Raw genomic sequence first — 17,785 nt, 5'->3', positions numbered from 1 at the left:
AGCAAGATGGGGCGGTAGTTCTTGAGGTCGGTGGGGTCGGCTGATGGCTTCTTAAGTAGGGCGCTGAGTTCGGCGTGCTTCCAGCTCTCCGGGAAGGTAGCGGTGTCGAAGGAGGTGTTGATGATGTCCCGCAGGTGGGGTGCGATGACTGCGTTGGCCTTGTTGAAGACGTGGTGAGGGCAGGGGTCCTAGGTTGAGTGAGGAGTTTATGATATTATTGACAAAGGGATTGGCAATCTCTACCAATGTGTGAAGTACAAGCATGGGGCAAGGGTAGAACGGTGAGCCCGATTTAATCTTAAAGATTTCTGCCTGTGATTCCTCTTGGCTAACAGGTAGGAAAGAGGACACAGAATCACAAAATCACAGAATCACAAAATTCCAGTGGCCATGGTAATAGCACAGGTAAGGTGGCTATATTCTCGTTATCTCCGAGCAGGAACATAGGCAGTAAAGCTATGTTCACATGGCCAGTGTTTAGGGCAGGCTGAAAAGTTGCCTTCCATGTTACACAAGCTGCAGTACAAGCAAGGTGGCTGTATTGACTTCTTATCGAAACAGCTATACTAACATAGCAGTAACAGAGTCTGATGTCTTGCTCCAAGATCTGTTTACCTATCCTGATGCGCTTGTTAGCCAGTTTACTAAGAAAGGGAAAGAGCCTGCCAACCCAGCAGAAGGAATATCTCTCCAGTAGGAGCAAGTTGCAGTATGCCCCGGTGTCTGTGGGACATCGAGAAGCAGACAACTGAGGAGAACTATCTGTGTACCCTGTTGTCTGAGTGCCTGTAATATCTTTGCTTTGGTTCCTGGCAGGAACCGTGAAGATCGAGACTGTGATTGCAGAGACCCAGTCCGGCCTGTCATCGTTAGTCGGTAAATCGTCCTGGGAGTGTTTGCATCGTGCCCAGAGAATCTACCCGTACATGGCTGCATCGTACCCAGAGAGCCGGCCTTTGACTGGCCTCCGTGCCCAAAGATTTTGCCTGCATGTAGCGCCCATCATGCCCAGAGAACAGGCCTGTGTGTTGTTGCATCAGCACAGAGAAAGCAGTCTTTGGGAGACTGTACTGCTGGCCAATACAGAGCCTCTACTACCAACGTGGTGATCAGCATTTACCTACAAACCTCATCAAGACCCCCAGTCAACTGTGACATCCTTCGGAGGTCCAATTGGAATTGCCAGAAACTAGGACTGCAGAATCTGCATCCGCCTGGCAGGTGATACAGCAGCTGGCACAGAGCATACGGATAAAGATGCTGGCAAGTGGGCCACCTCTCAGGAGTCAAAGAAGGCAAGCGCACTAGGGAGGAGCAGCTACTGGGTTCTCTACCTTTACTATCGTTTCCACTGCTTTCTTCCCTTCGCAACAGTTAAGCTCTGAAACCACTTCTTCACTGTGTAGTGCTGGATCTGTACCAGGTGTCCTCCGACCTCTACCTCACTGTCCATTTGCACAAATCATTGCAAAATATATGTAGAAATATATCACATAATATTTTTATTATCATCTAGTTCCTAAACATTTAAATAAATGGAACAACAACGTCACAGCATCAATTTTATCATGAATGTATATTCTTCAAGCACCTGGATAAGCCTGTAACACAACCAATAGCTCCATAGGCCCTTATTCATGACTCTATACGTCAATGTGCAGCTCCCTTACAAATCCCTTGAAATCCATTGATTCTGCCATCATTTGATGCATTTTTCAAATAGTGACGCAAGGTGTATATGGGAATCTCCAGAGACGCAGTGATCCATGCCAAGTGCCATCCTGCTTGACTAGGCCGATTTTTTTATTCTGCCAGTTACTACCTATGTTGCATTAATAAATAATTTTTAACTACCTGTACTGCATCCCTTTCTACAACCCAGTTTTGAATGGGGAGATTGATGATGCAATGGGAGTGCAGAGAAGAGATCCTCATTGTGTGAATGGAGAACCACACAACACAAGACTTCAGGAGGAAAGTGTGAGTGTGTTAGTGTGAGGTTGTGTGTGGGGAGGTTTTGTGGGTGTGTGTGTTGAGGGGTTTGTGTGTGTGTGTTATTAATAGAGGACACTGAGAAGACTTGATGCACTTTTTCCTCTCAATGTCTAGAGTCTATGTTCCCTGTATCACTAGTAAATTCTTTGAATAGGGTTCTTTGTCTACAGCTTTATTTTTCACATGCCCAGCGACTGCTCCGTCATCCTAACTCTAAAAGCAAGATGGCCTACGTCTGAAATTTTTATTTATGGGAATCATCTTGGAGCACCTGCACAATATGTCAATGTTTATGGCCTGGCTTTCACCCTCACCACATTCCCAGAAGAAGCATTACTTTGCCCCAAATAATCACATGTCACTCAAGGAGATGCCTTATTAAACCACAAACCGTTGTTTTCAAGTTTTGAAGTGTTAACTCTTTTAGTATTCCAGCCCTAAAGATGACAACGTAAAAACAAGGCAAAACTTCTATGCAAAGCCGCAGCTGGGATATGATATGCAGTACTCCATGGTGGGTGGGTTGTGACGGGGATTGAAAAAACAGGTTGTTCTGTATGTGCTGTTCTGCTGTTGTCACTTCGGATAGTAAAGCTGTATTTATTAAAGAGTCTGTTTTTGTCCCTCAGATGAGATCCAGCAGACTGAGGCCTCTGAGGACCTGGACCTCTTGTTTGACTATGCAGAGGAAGAGCCTATCTCCCCAACACATTGCCCGTTGCCAGATAACGAACTAGCACTCTTTGATCCTTGTTGTAAAGATGGTAAGAAAGCTTCTGCATGCATCTCTACTTCTTTCTTGCTCCTTTTAAATCCTCTTTTAGATAGGCGCTCCAATAGCATGTTACGGGTATGTGATCATGTGGTGGTGGGGTCTACTAGGCCCGAACTCTCCACAAGCTGTGATTTTCCTCCTCATTTGAAGTGGAATGCAAGCATTACCAACAGGTTCCATTGGTTCATTTAATCAGTCATTTAAGTGTTGGATAATTAACATTTTTGGTAGGTGGTTCATTGATGGAGTATTCCAGACTTTGTCTCCCAGGGCACATAATGTTGGAATATAGTGGTGCATTACCTGTGACACTCCTATTATTCAGACAGTAAAGCTCCCACACAATTCCTGGTAATTGGCCAATATGGGCACTGCTGCAGCCTAAATCCCACCTAGAGAAGGGGGAATGAATAGAAATGAGTCACAAACAAATATGTTTGGGATAAGATGCACATGTAAACATAAAGGTTCCACACCCAGGTGCCTCTCACTTGCACCTGTTCTCCTACTCAGATAGTGACAGTTGTCTTTGTGCAACGGTACCCATAAAGACTTTCAAAGCAAAGAGTATTGTGTGGTGCATTCTAAGGAAAACAATACATTCGAAAACACTGAGAACAAATCCTGAAAGCTGTTTGAACAATAATTACAAAATAGAATTAATATCTTTTACATTTGTCAAAACAAAATTCCATAACCTTTTTTAATTATAGTTCATTTTGCCTAGGCTGTAGGAGTGGCTGTTTTTCATGGAATACAGTATCTTCTTTTTTTTTTTATATATATATTTTTTGTTTTTCAAAGAAAAAGAAAAACAATTAACAGGTGATTTACATCGCGAGATGAAAGGATAAGCAATATACATACAGGGCCTAGTGGACGAAGAACCATCAAAAAAGCATACCCATAAGCCACTTCAGGGATGCGGCTGTGCTACATTCAGGATAATCAGACAAATGCCCACCACTAACCCCACCTCCCTGGGAAACAGGATAAACATTGAGCAGCAGACCAGAATAGGAGAGAGGGGGGAGGGTGTCGCAGTAAAATGGTACGAGGCTACAGCCGCATCCCGAATACAATAATGAGTTACACAACAGCTGACTAACTTATGCTAATAATACCCCCACCAGAACCCATCCACCCCAAAACACAAATGCGCGCCGCAATGACACCACCCATATCAGGATTATAAAGGATTTCAAACATAAAAACTACAAACACGAACAAAACGAACACCCCTCCCTGCACCTCTGCATATGGCTTGCGCCTATCCCCAACTAACAGTGTGCCTGTCGCCCCATCTAACTAAATACTAAAGGTAGTAAATGTGGAGGAGGACACCTCAGTACGGGCCCCCGGTCGCCCCTCCCCCCCCCGCCAGAACCACGGATCCCCCAGAGTAAAACACACAACTTTATCAAAAAGCAAAATTAAAACGAAACCGGGGAAACAATAAACACCACCCGACCTCCCGTAAATACAATGTTAACGAATCCCTCTTCAGAAAGCCCAGGGCGCCAAGCCCCAACAATCAGTCTCATCCTTGACCCTTCCGATCAGTCGTGCAAGCCCCTTCCGGACGGGCTGTCGCCTCCACAGGATAGTCAAAATGCAGAAACAGTTCAGTAAAGTTCCTTCTGTGGCGAGGCAAAGTTTTAAAGTCACTGGGAACTCTGTCGGTATCAACGACGACCCTCATCGACAAGAGCTCACGACGACGTTGTCTCTGCAATCGTAGTAAAGGTGTCGGAGAGGGGAAAAACACTGTTTCGTGCCGTAGATAGTTCCCACCAAGTGTATCCGGAAGTGAAGCACCAATCGATCCAAACACAATAAGCAATGATGGTGGGCTTGGCAAACCATAGTGAGCATCGAGTACACGGTCGTCGGCCATCACATTGACATGAAGCTCCGACACCGCTCGTGGCACAGGGCACACTGCCGTTACAGGGACCTCCATGGGTTGTATAGGCCGAACAGGATATTGAAACGAATCAGGGTCCGGTCCTTCCTGCCCATGTCTAGGTGTGACCGCAATCATTTTCTGAACAATGGATTTCACATGGGAATGTAGTGCCCCGATAGGTGCCAGTACAGTCCGAATCGACGGTTCAGACTCAGTCCATCCTACCAAATCTTGTTCCGAGTCGACCATGTTCGCGTCCCCCAGAGGCACTGGTCTACCTCGGGGGAGCCGGCAAATTTGGGACGGACTGTAACGGAGGGAGACCGAGGACTTACCAAGGCCACAGTCCAGGCTCCGGTACCGCAAGCGAAGACTCCGATCCGGCAAACACCGGCGGCGGGGAACCAGGTCTCCGGGTCAGGGACCTCCGCCCACAGCCACAGTCGTGCCTCGTCAACCCTCCATCGATTGTAGGCCAGGGAAACAACCGCCGTCAAAATCGGGCTAAGAAAGTTCTCCAGATCCAAGGACCGGACCCTATCGATCACCCACGGCCGATGTTATTCAACTGGAACCCGGCTGGGCCAGTACTCGAGTCCCCGGCTCACAAGCTGGTGTAGGCCCCAAACTAAAACTCGACGTAGCACCGTCCACCAAGCTGGTAAAAATCCCGGGATCGCTCCAAAGTACAACACGGCAGTTCACACGCCCGGAGGCAGGGTGTAAATTCAGGATTTGTAGCAGGATTATCCAGCGGGGGACGGAGGTCGGCGGAGCCGGGAGCCTAAGCGGCCATCTTGGTTGCTAGCGTAGCTCCTCCCCCCCAGTATCTTCTTTTTAATGGAAGGAGGGGACATTTATTATATGGGAAATGCAGGAACCTGGAGAACATAACAGGTGTTTGGGGTGGAATAGTGCGATCCTTTTATAAATAAAAATGTTTATTATTTTGTTGTAGAGGAAGTGGGCAAGGCATCGAGCATGCAGTGGTCAGAGGTAGACATGTGTCCACAGTTTTAAGTTCCAATCTACCACGTGAAGGAAAGAGAAGGTATATACAACCTCATTATACCTTCCCAAACCACTATGTGGCACAAACATGCAATACAGGTCCACTCAGTAAAACAAGCCTTTGCAATGCAATATGTTTCCTCACAGTTAACCAAGTTTGAACTATTGGCATTGTAAATGGCTATGCCTTTTATTTTGGTTTTGGTTTTTAAAACAAATAAAAAGACATTGTCATATACAATGGCAATAGCTTAAACTTGCGTAAATGTGAGACCAATTGCATTGCAAATGCTTGTTCATATGTATTTTAAAGGCACTATAGATTCACGGACCACCAGGTGCCTTCTGACCCAAGAGAAATTATGAGCTATGTCAATAACTTCACATAGCTATTTTTATAAAGGGGACAGTCTTCATTGAGCCCTTATTATTCTAGACATATATTTTGTTTGTATTAATTTTGAAGGCGCCATAAATATTGGAACTCCGAGGTGCTTCTAAACCTTCTGGGTTCATGATACATACCAACAATTACCAAAGTCTTAACTAAAAATAGTCATTCATCTATGGGGTACAGGGTGCTGTTTATCTTATGCTATTTTAGACACCTAAGTCATGAAGCAGCACTGTGACTCTCATTGTATTTGATGTGTCTTAGTACAGCCAGCTAGTTGCCAAGCCCGCACCTGTTATGTGTAATTCTTTGTCTTTGTTTATGTGGTGACAATAACCTTTTGCTGACACAATTCTCACTGACACCAGAGCCGTCCGCAGTCATGCTAAGGGTAGCCATTTCTGCATTACAGACGATAGTTGTTACCTTGTATCCTTAGCCAGATTAGGTTCTTTTGTCGCATCACAGTTTGATCAGATGTGAGTGTGACCTGTCCCTGTTTCAGTCTTCGATTATCAATGAGCACCAATCAACCATCCTGAATATGCTACAACTCTTTTGTTTCTGTTCACATTTCCTTTTTCCTTGGGTTCCGAGGGAGGTTGACATAACACAACTATAAGCTGACTGTGTGGTGGCCGCACAATAAACATAACATTAATGCAAATTCCCGGCCTCAATGTGTGCATGCGTCATGCATCGTGAAGCGTCCCCGTGCATTTACATTCCACACATTGTGTCACATTCTTGGCAGCCTCTGGGGTGAGTCCCTGGATTGACACCAGAGTTGCATCTTTCATTTTATCGGCCTGGCAGGATACAAGGCACCTTAGTGGGCTGACTCCAGCCGCCATTACAAGTGAACCCGAACCAGTAACCTGTGTTTTAGAGATAATTACTGCATATCCATGTCTTGCCCACACCATTTTCAGGAGGAAAAACAGATGAAATGTTTGCAGACAACTATTAGCTGACCGCGTGGTGGCCGCACGATAAACCTAACATTAATGCAAATTCCCGGCCTCAGTGTGTGCATGCGTCATGCATTGTGAAGCGTCCCCGTGCATTTACATTTCACACATTGTGTCACATTCTTGGCAGTCTCTGGGTTGAGTCCCTGGATTGACACCAGAGTCGCATCTTTCATTTTATCGGCCTGGCAGGATACAAGGCACCTTAGTGGGCTGACTCCAGCCGTCATTACAAGTGAACCCGAACCAGGAGCCCGTGTTTTAGGGATAATTACTGCACATCCATGTTTTGCCCACACCATTTTCAGGAGGAAAAACAGACTAAATGTTTGCAGACAAAACACCTATTCTGAGTTTGTGCAGCCCAGAACAAGGCGAAACATGCCTTCTCAGTGTGATGCCCATTCCTAAGTCCGAAATGATGCGACAGAGTTGTTGCACATGGTAAATACAGCAACACATGGATCTGAATTTCCCAGCTACTGTATTACCGCACTAAATTTCTAGGGAACGTCCAGTGAGCCGTTTAGAAATGTGCACTGCTGTGGTGATCTTTATGCCCCAGCGCTTTCCCCCCTCCTACTTTCACATGCACCTAACGCACCCCTCTAGTACAAAGCGCCTTAAAGCAGTTCTGTAGCCCTCATTCACTAATACAATATTGATTCGTTTTACCTCCGGGGGATTCAGCCGTCTGCGCCTCAGGCTGCCTTCTCAAGTCTGTGCCAAACTGCAGACAGGGCGAGAGGGGGCGGAAATGGTTTCCGAAAGCCCCTTCTTGAGGTGTGAGCGAGCATCTGACACCAGGTCTGGCCACTGACGGATGTCACACATGCGGGGCCCACGGTGCTGAGAAGCAGGAGGTGAAGCAGCCAGTAAGGGCCACACGAAGAAGACTGTTCACTAAGAGATCTGAAAGGCAACAAGTGCTCGCCATTGCAGGAAGGCTGCCGCTTGTATATATTTGCATCGCACTTTCACTTTAAGTGAAAGCGCCATGCAAAAATAAACACGCGTCTGAGTGAAAAAGATGTGTACACGCCCCCTTGAGATAAGAAATTGCTTCACGACAGCCGTGAAGCAGACGAGCCCGTCCGGATGGGCCGGACGAAAAGAAGAAAGGGCGGTAAACAAGTAGCCTCCTTTTCAATGGGAAGCCAGCGTTTACCATAAATGCTGACCCGGCCCAATGAAAAGGAGGGGCGGGGCTTCAAGTCCCTTTGTAAAATTACCTCTACCCCGATATGTCTCGTAGAGCGAGCAACGCATGTGCGCTGCTACGCTAGGCGAGACCTAAAAACTGAGTTACAGAATCCTAGTGTATCGTGGCACTGTCATTGTGTGGACATGTACATCAAAACATCACTGCTCAGTAATTGAAAGCAGTATGACCAATGGCTGGGTCAAATGTTCCAAATCTGGGCAAGATGAGGCTACATTGAAAAGGGTCATCTCTTTGGGAGTACGTCGGACAAATACAAGGGAGTTTGGGCCAGATGTATGAATATCGTGTTGCAAAATACTTTCCCAGACTGCCACTAGTATTTTTGCGACCAGTGAAGTTTTTTTAAGGGCTATCCAATGTACAAATAGGTTGGGTCCTAAAAATCCTAATTATAGTGTCGGAATCCTACTTACCTTAAGAATATTCATGAGGTAGGTCACAAATTGCGACTCACTACGATTGAAGATAACACAGGGATGGTGGCCTGGCTGGGGTCTATAGTCCATCATGTCTGTGATTGCTTTTTAATAGATTAAACATCCTAATGCAGGCTGTTTCCCTTAAAGGAAATGGGACTGCTTTCAAAGAGAAATGTTGACTTTTTTGAGTTTTGTGTGTAAGAGTTGACAGTGGGTCCCTGAACAGCTGCCTGCACTTCAACACCCTTTTATAATATTCACAGAAGGGAAGAGAATTCGTTGCATTACCACCTCCTTTGAAGTGTTGGTAAGATATAAATATTTTGTGACCAGAGTTTGGTTGTAAAGCATTGACACACCCAAGATGATGTTATTTGGAAGGGGTGCCCACAGCACACCCTTTCCAGAGTCCGAAAAACCTTTCTAACTCCTAAAATGGGATTAGTACATGAGAAAACACATTTTAACAGCTAAAAAATTCCAAATTAGATAATTTGGCTCTGTTAAACTGCTTTTTACAGATGCCCAAAGTGGCTGAAATCAGAAATTGTGTCTACTGAGGGTTAGGTGGAGAAAAGTTGCACCCCCTTTCAGGCTGTGATTGGTAAACCACACATGGGTAATAACATAGCTTGTCGAAACGGACTGGTGCATGAATGCAGTCAGGAAGGCGCAGGGCAGTGAAGGACCCTTCTGCATGCAGTATGGGCAGCTGAACAGCAGAGTGACTACTCTCTTTGGTCCATCAGTGAGAGGGATTTCCCCCCCAAAATAGCTATCTTTAAATGTAGGTAGAGTACATGTAGAATAAATAACTGGATATTGCCAGGCTACTTTAGGAGTCTGTAATGCAGTGTTGTTGTAGTGAGTGGACCAGTGTTACATTTTTGTGATGTCTCATTTGCGCTGCCATTCCAGACGTTTATTTCTGAGTGGTGGAATGAGAGGTCCTTAGGGCGACCCTAGGGGTTTACCTGTTATGTTTTATTCTTATAAATAAAAAAATCAATTGCAAAGTATTTCAAATCTTTTGTTTCAAATAATTTGTCTTTATTATGTTAAACATGCATTTTCAAAATAGTTTCAATGGTACTGATGAATCATTATTGCTTTTCAAATATAACGCGTCAAACTTTAGGCCCAGATTATAGGCAGACATGCTATTGTTTAAAATGCTGTGTACGAACTGCAGAATGTAGGAATGATATCTGTACAAAAACATCATTTTTATACTTGGCTAGCTTAGGGACACTAACATTGCTCTTAGATGTCCTGACACAAGAAGGAAACTCAATCATGCATGCAAAAACAACCCAACTCTGAGCCACTAACCCATATGGAAGAAAACTCTGTGTACTGCGACAATGCGCCTTCATCTGTGGAATCATTACTTTTTCTCTCTATTACAGTTCAGTGAACTGAAGTTTATTAGCAATTTAGCAAACTAGCCGTGTTACAAATGTTAAATAATTCAAATATTAAAACAGAGTAGTACAAACATTACAACAAATGGTAACAACATTTCAGAGTAATCACCGTCCACTAACCACACCAGTAAGTTTTGCATAAAACAGATCCCCTCCAGATTCAGTTCAGTTTATTTGATTGTTTTCGAAAAGTTACCTTTACAACATGAACTTGTTGTTAAATACAGCTGAGAATGTTCGATGCGACAACAGTGAAATTGCAAATTACTTAATTGTACAATATTGTTTCTCCGAAAAGCAGAACGTTTGTAACAATGACATTTAGATAAATAATGCTGGTTTAAGACATTTTGAGGCTTAAATTTGTAAGATCGATTGGCCTTTGAATATGGGCATAATGCATGCCATTGATAACCCAAATAACAAAACTGCCACTAGGAATGTTGCACAACTGAGATAACAATGTACAGGAATAGCACAGTCCAGGATCATGGTACAGTGCCACAGCAGTGGATTTGCGGAAACAAAAACTTGTTAGCAGGATATTTTTGCTGGGTACTCTAATTGTTGATGAATAGTAATTTTGTAACAACTTGAGCCCTATATTAGCAGTGTTGTCATGGGTGTGAGGGTCGATTTGGTATGCAGGATCACCTGCAATTTTCGTATCCAATATAGTAGACTGTATTATTTCAATTAGAATAAGTTTGGAAACCACACTTCTGATGCAAGTTAGTTTACATACTTTACAGGATAGTTGGGAAAAAGCCAATCATAGCTGAGCCTTTTAAAAAATCAGAGTGCATAAAAATAGGATGAGATGATGCCAAAGTTTCGCTTAAGAGTCCTTGTCATTAGTAAGTCTGGGCGGTGAACTCTGGTCGCGGAGTTTGCGTAGATTTCCGCACTCTGCATTATGCGGAGCTCACAGAGATCTGAAAAACTTCACTCTGCATAGTGGAGAGGAGATTTTTCCCTTGTTCATGTTCGTCAATGTCAAGTTGGCGAGTGCGAGCAAGGAATATCCACCTCCCGGTGAGATTCTTCCTCGTTTGCGATTGTCAACATCAAGTTGGCGAACACAAGCGTGGATAATCAACCTCCCGGCGATATTTCTCAACGTAGGCGGTCAGATTTCTCATTGCGAGTGGTTGTGTATGCTCGCGACTGCTCGTGTTGAGAAACTGTTCGCTCGTGTTGAGAAAGCTGCCGCTCGAGTAAAAATCTACTTGAGCGGCAGAAAGGAAGCAGCGCCCGCTTGCGCTGTGCATGGTGCCGTTCGCGATGATTGCACAATGCAGACAAGCACCTGGCACTGAAAATCACTGCGAACAGCATTTATCCAACGCACTCTGCCGCTTGAGGAGCTTCGCGTAGCACTGCAGAGTTTTTTTTGCACTTCGCCGAAGTTCCGCGTAGTAGAACTCCACAAACTCTACCCAGGCTTAGTCATTAGCAGGCTTTCCCAGTGTTGGATTAAATCCTGTGGAGACCCCTAGGCAGTCGCAATTTCGCCCCCCCCCCCTCGTATATTATCTTCCAATACCCAATGCACCAGATTTTTTTTTACAAACTGACAGCTGTCAGAAGACGAGCTTTTAAGAGACAAACTTTTATGTGAATCTGATGTCTGTGGTTTATGTACTTTGAGTTGTTAATGTGCACATTACAAGAATGTATGTTGATATCCCGCAGTCTTTTTTCCCCTGCAGGGAATCACAACGCTCTCGTTACAACGACCGCGTTGTGATTCCGCGTACCATTACTCCGCAAGTTGGAACAACGACTTGCGGAGGGGGGGCGCTGGATGTTGGAATAGTCGTTGTTCTGACTTGCGGAGTAATGGCATGCGGAATCACAACGCGGTTGTTGTAACGACCGCGTTGTGATTCCCTGCGGGGAAAAAGATTTGTGGTAAACGTTGTTTACCACATTACATTAATACAGTATTTTCTTCATGGAGTCTTTAATTTAAAGTTTTCGTTTCTTTGAGTTGATTAATTTTTTTCTATCTTTTGGAAACCATATTTAAGAAAGCTTGATTGTAATTTCCTTTTCAATATTATTTTGACCCATTGACGTGCGGCCCCTAAAAGGAGTGGGGTCCATAGGCCGGTGCCTACTTTGCCTGTTTGGTAATCCGGAATTGGGCTTTCCTATAAAGGGACAATAGGGGAGCAGAAAGGGTCTCTTCTGTGGATGATAGGTGCATGTGCAGGCATTAAGCCTGAGACTAGATAAATTGGTATAGCAGGGAGTTGTGATCAACAGTGAATTATGTCTGTTAAAAAATGATGATGTTGTGCACATTTCTATTCCAGAAAGTGCTGCATCTGCCTCTTTCCACGAAGAAGAACTGGCATCCCTGGTGGTGAGCTCTGAACTACTAAACAACCTTCAGCTCGGAGTGGCAGCCAAGAATGCACTTTGGGACGAGCAGCTCAATCCTGAGTCAGAGACTCCAAATGCAGAACTTCAAGAGCCAGGCAGTTATCTGACTCGAGCCACTGAACAGATTAAGCAGGCGCTGCAAAAGGAGGGTGAAGAGGACTATGTAGGTGCGATCCAGAGCTACAGGGATGGAGTGGACCTTCTTCTGAAAGGCGTACAAGGTGAGTGACCAAGTGTAAACGTGATTTTGTGTTCAAAGTACTAGGGAATCCTAACACAAATAAATGTTAATTTGTTTGATCACCAATAGAGATTATCACAAATAGAGAAAAAGTCAAATACGCTTTAAACCTTAATGAAATGCAACCCTGAGCATCAGGCAGGAATTGACTAATAGGTGTATTTACTTATGATGGGTCTTCTTTTGCACTATCAAAGGCTGATCCTTTGGTGTATACTGGAATCCCCCAGCCTCAGAAGGCATTTGACCATTTAGCTTTCTTGTGAAGTCATCAAGGCTAATATGTTATTTCGCTTGCTAGGATACTTTTTATTGCACATCTATCCTTCGATGAAGAGTAAGGAAGGAGATTTGAGGGATAGCTCAGCCTGTCAAAACAGAGGTGTATTCTTGATGATCTAATTGGAGATATTCATCATTATGGCATAGATATAGGTGAAATAAACACACACTCTGTAGTTTCAAGAATTTGAGGGATTAGCAGCAGCCGTATTAAAGATTTTCACTAGGACATTTCCTTCTCTATGTAATGATAAGGCAAAGTGAGATCTCCCAGTTCCAATACAGATAGATTTGAACCAGCAATTTCTTATGAGCACCAAAAGGAAGGGAAGCAAACTAGCCGTTGCAGACCATGCGCATGTCCATGGATCTGGGGCACTCGTGGGACAAAGCCAGTTGGCTCCTTTTTCAGTTTTAGGAGAATCTGATGCCTTAATTCCTTTTACCTTTCCCAAGTGTTCAGCATCTCCTTGTGACTTCTTATTTCCATGTGAGTCATCTTAGATTTGACTGGCAAGTCACTTGCTCCTTTCTGAAATTCACGCTTGTGGAGATCTTTGCTGCTTCATTGTTATCGCAACATATGTAGCCTCTTTGAAATCTACAGAAGGGAAGAAATGAGTACCTGCAGAGAAAGGGACACAAATCTTCTGTTAATTGGGAAGTACCTTCTTTCAGGGATTTACATTTTCCATCATAAATAAGTCCTAGACTTTTTGCATCTATCTTCCAGGTCCACACCTGAGCCAGCAACATTGCAGTAAACACAATTCTGCCCATCCTTGGAGCCTCCTGGGTTTGGTTTCGTTGGAAGGCAGGGCCAGCTTTTGTGCTGGTGGTGCCAGGTGCAACAATCTTTGTTGCCCCCTCGCCCCCAAGACTTCATTTTCCTTGCATTCCCTCACTACCACCCTCAAAAGGTACCCCTCTTCGCTTCAGAGACCCTCTCTCTTGTGCTTGTGTGTATTCAATTTCTTTTATAATGCCTCTCATCCCAATGTGGGGAGTCGGAGTGCTTCATATCACACAGATATTATACAGAGACAATGATTCATACAAGTGTGTAAGTCAAAGTATAGGAAATGTTACATAAGACAATGAGGTCTACAAGGTGTAGTAGTCACATTATCCATACATGTAGGCATTATTGTTAAAAGTGCTTGATCTGGAAAAATACAAACTCTAGATTTAAAAGTAAGGCACTAGTTGGGGTTGTCTTAAGATAACAAAAGATTGGGTAAAAAACAAAAAGGCTCTAAACCCATGCCTTGTAGTTTGCAAGCTGCTAATTGACTCTGGTTCATTGCCCACTGTGCTATATTAGGATTGTAACTTATAAACTGCAAGTAACAGAAATAACTCTGTTACAACAACATTAACCCCACAGCTATCTACAAAAAATATAATTCTTTGACTTGCATTTTACACGTGGTGCTTTGCAGGATGCACATTATCCCTCTGCATTACAAAGACAAAACTCAAGTTCTCTCCAACAGATGCATTATTCACCAAAGTTAAATTGACATGTTTATTATTGTCTAAATATTTCTGGCATACGAGTTACTCTGAAGCCTGTGCCACTAACCCCATAAGATATTTCAAAATGCTGCACCACCCGAGCTTGGCGCCCGGTGCGTTACACCCCCCTAAAGCCGGCACTGTTTGAAGGAATTGCAAACTGTATCATGAACTTGGCCGACACTACCACCAGATGCTCAACCTGCTTTAGGGATTAGACGAGGTTATCCTTGAATATCTTCAGTGAGATTCTCCCCAGATCATGCTACCTCCTATTCAGTAGCCTAAACCTATGTCATCTTGTGTGAAGCTAGAAAATGTGCGGGGTAATCCTTATGGAATGTAAACAGAGTGCTAAGTAGAGCAAATCTAGCCCATTAAACTTGAAGTGATGGGGGATTGAGCACTGATTTGGGAATCTCTTTTTTTGGTGCCCTGATTCGGTCTTTCGCTTTATACTGGACATTGCTGCAGTAGTCATAATACTTCTGGTAATATGTCTGTTTTGTGGGCTACTCCAATTCGTCACGTGGGCAGCTTTAGTAAAGCTCTGTCAGCTTGTGAATTCCAAGCCACACTCAGACTAGTTATGAATTAATGCAGTTATAGCTGCGCTAACCTTTTTGTCAATCCATTTAAAATGAACTGTGGCATTGTGAAGAATAATACTGGAGAACCTTGTAAGGAATGAGGATCCCAAAACATGGTTTCACTTAAACAGATGGCAAATGGCTTAACCAGGTAATGGCAGGGCGGGCTCATCTTTGCACGGCACCTTTGCAGGCCATCAACTACAATCATAATTTAAAGCAAGCAATAAAGACAAGTCCCCAGGAATCCAATCCCCCTAGATATTGCAGCTTTTCACTCTGTGAGAAAATTCAAAATATTCATGTGTTCCATTCTGTTGACGATCGGGAAGAGAAAGCCCTTTAAGAAATTAGTCATGAGTCATGAGTCATGCAAGGGGTCTTTTTCTTTGGAACTGCTTCTGGGGCTGACTTTGCCAGGTCCATTAAGTACATAATGCTATGTTCAGTGAAAAGGAAGAGGTCACACTGGATCCTCTGATGAGAACATTCTCGTCAACCTAGCAGATCAGTGGTTCCATTACTAGTGCAAACACAAGCATAGAAAGGAAAACTCTGCCTTTTTCCGCAATTTAGATCAAAATTTCCTGAAGGGATATCATGAACCACGTCCTTTACTGATATGAGGACATTTCCTCAAATACCTTCTTGTTTCAATGCTGCTCCTCGAAAAGGTCACCAAACTCGTCCAACAGCCTTTCAGCTCCGAGAGATAAAACAACCGAGTCCATACGAGTCCACTATATACCAGTTAATCTGGTATCCTGTGTAGATGGTTCCATTTTTGTCTCATGTTCCTGAAACCCTTGCTGTAAATTACTCATGTATGCCATATACCGGTACCCAATTTACCTCATTTACGAGTTACTACCATATTAAAAACTCCTTCTCAACTTCCACACTTTCATCAAGGATGTTAAATTATCTTCCTAAAACCCCCACCTGGCCATGACTGGGATAACTAAAAATACGCCATCCTAGCGATAAATCTTAAATCTTTCTCTTTCAAATGTACCCTCTGATGATGCCTCCTGCGTGGTTTTTTATTCTGTCTAAAGGCACAGAGTACCAGTTCTACTAGTCCTAAAATTTCTTACTGATCGCCTGTTGGGAGAAGAGGGCATGTCCATGCTATCACATATCTCTGCTGGTTCAGCATTTTGGTGGGGTAGTTAATGCTTTTTACATAACTAGACTCAATCTTGTGAATCTCTAGAAGATAGCATCTTTTAAAGAACGATTGTTTCTTTCCTGTTATTCTATCTTCCTCTTTCCCTCCCTCTGCTATTTCCCTGTTGCTTTAGTTTTGGCTTTCTCTCTACACTCTTTATTATTTTCTCTTGCATTTTCCTTGTCTCTCAACGTATGTGTCTCTTTCTTGTTTCCTTTGCTCGCCACGTTTCCTATTTTTATTTTTAATTGTGTATTCTTATTCCCTTTCTTTTTGGGCATTTTTTTGCCAGCATTGTTTCTTTTCCTCCGACTCCGTCCCCATTTTATACTGCTCTCCTACCCCACTAGCTGTGCACACCACAACCCTTAGCTGAGCCTCTCTGCCCCATATATCTAAAAACTATAACTCCAATAAACCTTTACTCTTTCCTGAACTGTTTCTTTTTTACTATCCTTCCCCAGGTGATACCAACGCAGCCCGAAAAGAAGTTGTCAAAAACAAAATGGCTGAATACCTGAAGCATGCTGAAGGTCTTTACCAGTTACACTTGAAGGAGAATCAGCCCTGACTGATGGGCTAAGGACCCATGTGATGTCATCCCTCGGGGTCAGCAAGGCTGAACCAGTCTGGCTGTCATCAAAGCACAGCCACTCCATTGTTAACTTGGGGTGGAGATAACTCCTCCTCGTTTTGTGATGTTGAGAGAACCACCTCTTGTCAGCCCTGCTGTTGGCCAAGCTCACAGGTTTGGATTGTTTTTTACTAGATGGCAATCATTACTTGGAGCCATCTGCGAAAAGCACAATAGGTGGGTTTGCATTAACACCTACGAAGACACTTTTGCCAATTTATGCCTTCCTTCTGTAGATCGTAGACTGAACGTCAGATCTTCGGGCAGAATATGCCTATTAGATAAGGGGCCATTAGTGAGAAGTTCTTGTATTGGAGTTCAAACCATACGGAAAGTTTGAGCTGCCCCAGACTAGGCCACTCTGTTAGGAGATGCCTGTGTAAGCTGTTGGGTTGGGAAATGCCTTCGCAAGTGGCTATCCCATGGTATGCTTTTCTTTGCCTCTCTGCTATGAGATGTTGCAACGCGATTCTGTACTCGTGAAATCCCAGTGCGAGTTGCCATAATATTGTTCATCCGGCTCCTTGAATAAGGACGCTTCTAAACGGAAGTTTCAGTTATTGTGATACTTAACAAGACTAATGTCAAATCGATAAACGTGTCTATTTGTGTTTTATGTGTCTTTGCTTTTTCTTTCTAGTCACTCTTTTGATAAAAGGACTATAAAACACACAAACCATTTATACCTATGAATTGATTGCTGAACGTAATGAACAAACGTTTTTCTGCATACAAACCGATGTCTGCAAAACAGACCGTTTTGTACACTTGGCCCAGTTCAATTTTCTCAAAACAAATTCTTCAATAATTTTTACCAGGACTCTCACTCTTT

The 17,785-nt window shown here is 43.7% G+C and overlaps 1 protein-coding gene across 1 annotated transcript in view; it reads left to right on the top strand.

The window, feature by feature from the left end:
- Window positions 1-17,564, top strand: part of SNX15 (sorting nexin 15) — a 106,964-nt gene extending 89,400 nt beyond the window's left edge. Inside the window, exons 6-8 of the mRNA XM_078660561.1 lie at window positions 2,625-2,759; window positions 12,448-12,738; window positions 16,784-17,564. Coding sequence (XP_078516687.1) covers window positions 2,625-2,759; window positions 12,448-12,738; window positions 16,784-16,890 — 533 coding nt within the window. The 3' untranslated portion in view covers window positions 16,891-17,564. The remainder of the gene's footprint in view (window positions 1-2,624; window positions 2,760-12,447; window positions 12,739-16,783) is intronic.
- The last annotated feature ends 221 nt before the right edge of the window (window positions 17,565-17,785 follow it).

This window comes from Lissotriton helveticus, chromosome 9, assembly GCF_964261635.1.
Source record: "Lissotriton helveticus chromosome 9, aLisHel1.1, whole genome shotgun sequence".
Taxonomy (NCBI): domain Eukaryota; kingdom Metazoa; phylum Chordata; class Amphibia; order Caudata; family Salamandridae; genus Lissotriton; species Lissotriton helveticus.
Note: the sequence above shows the minus strand (reverse complement) of the source record. Positions and strands in the feature narration are given on the sequence as shown.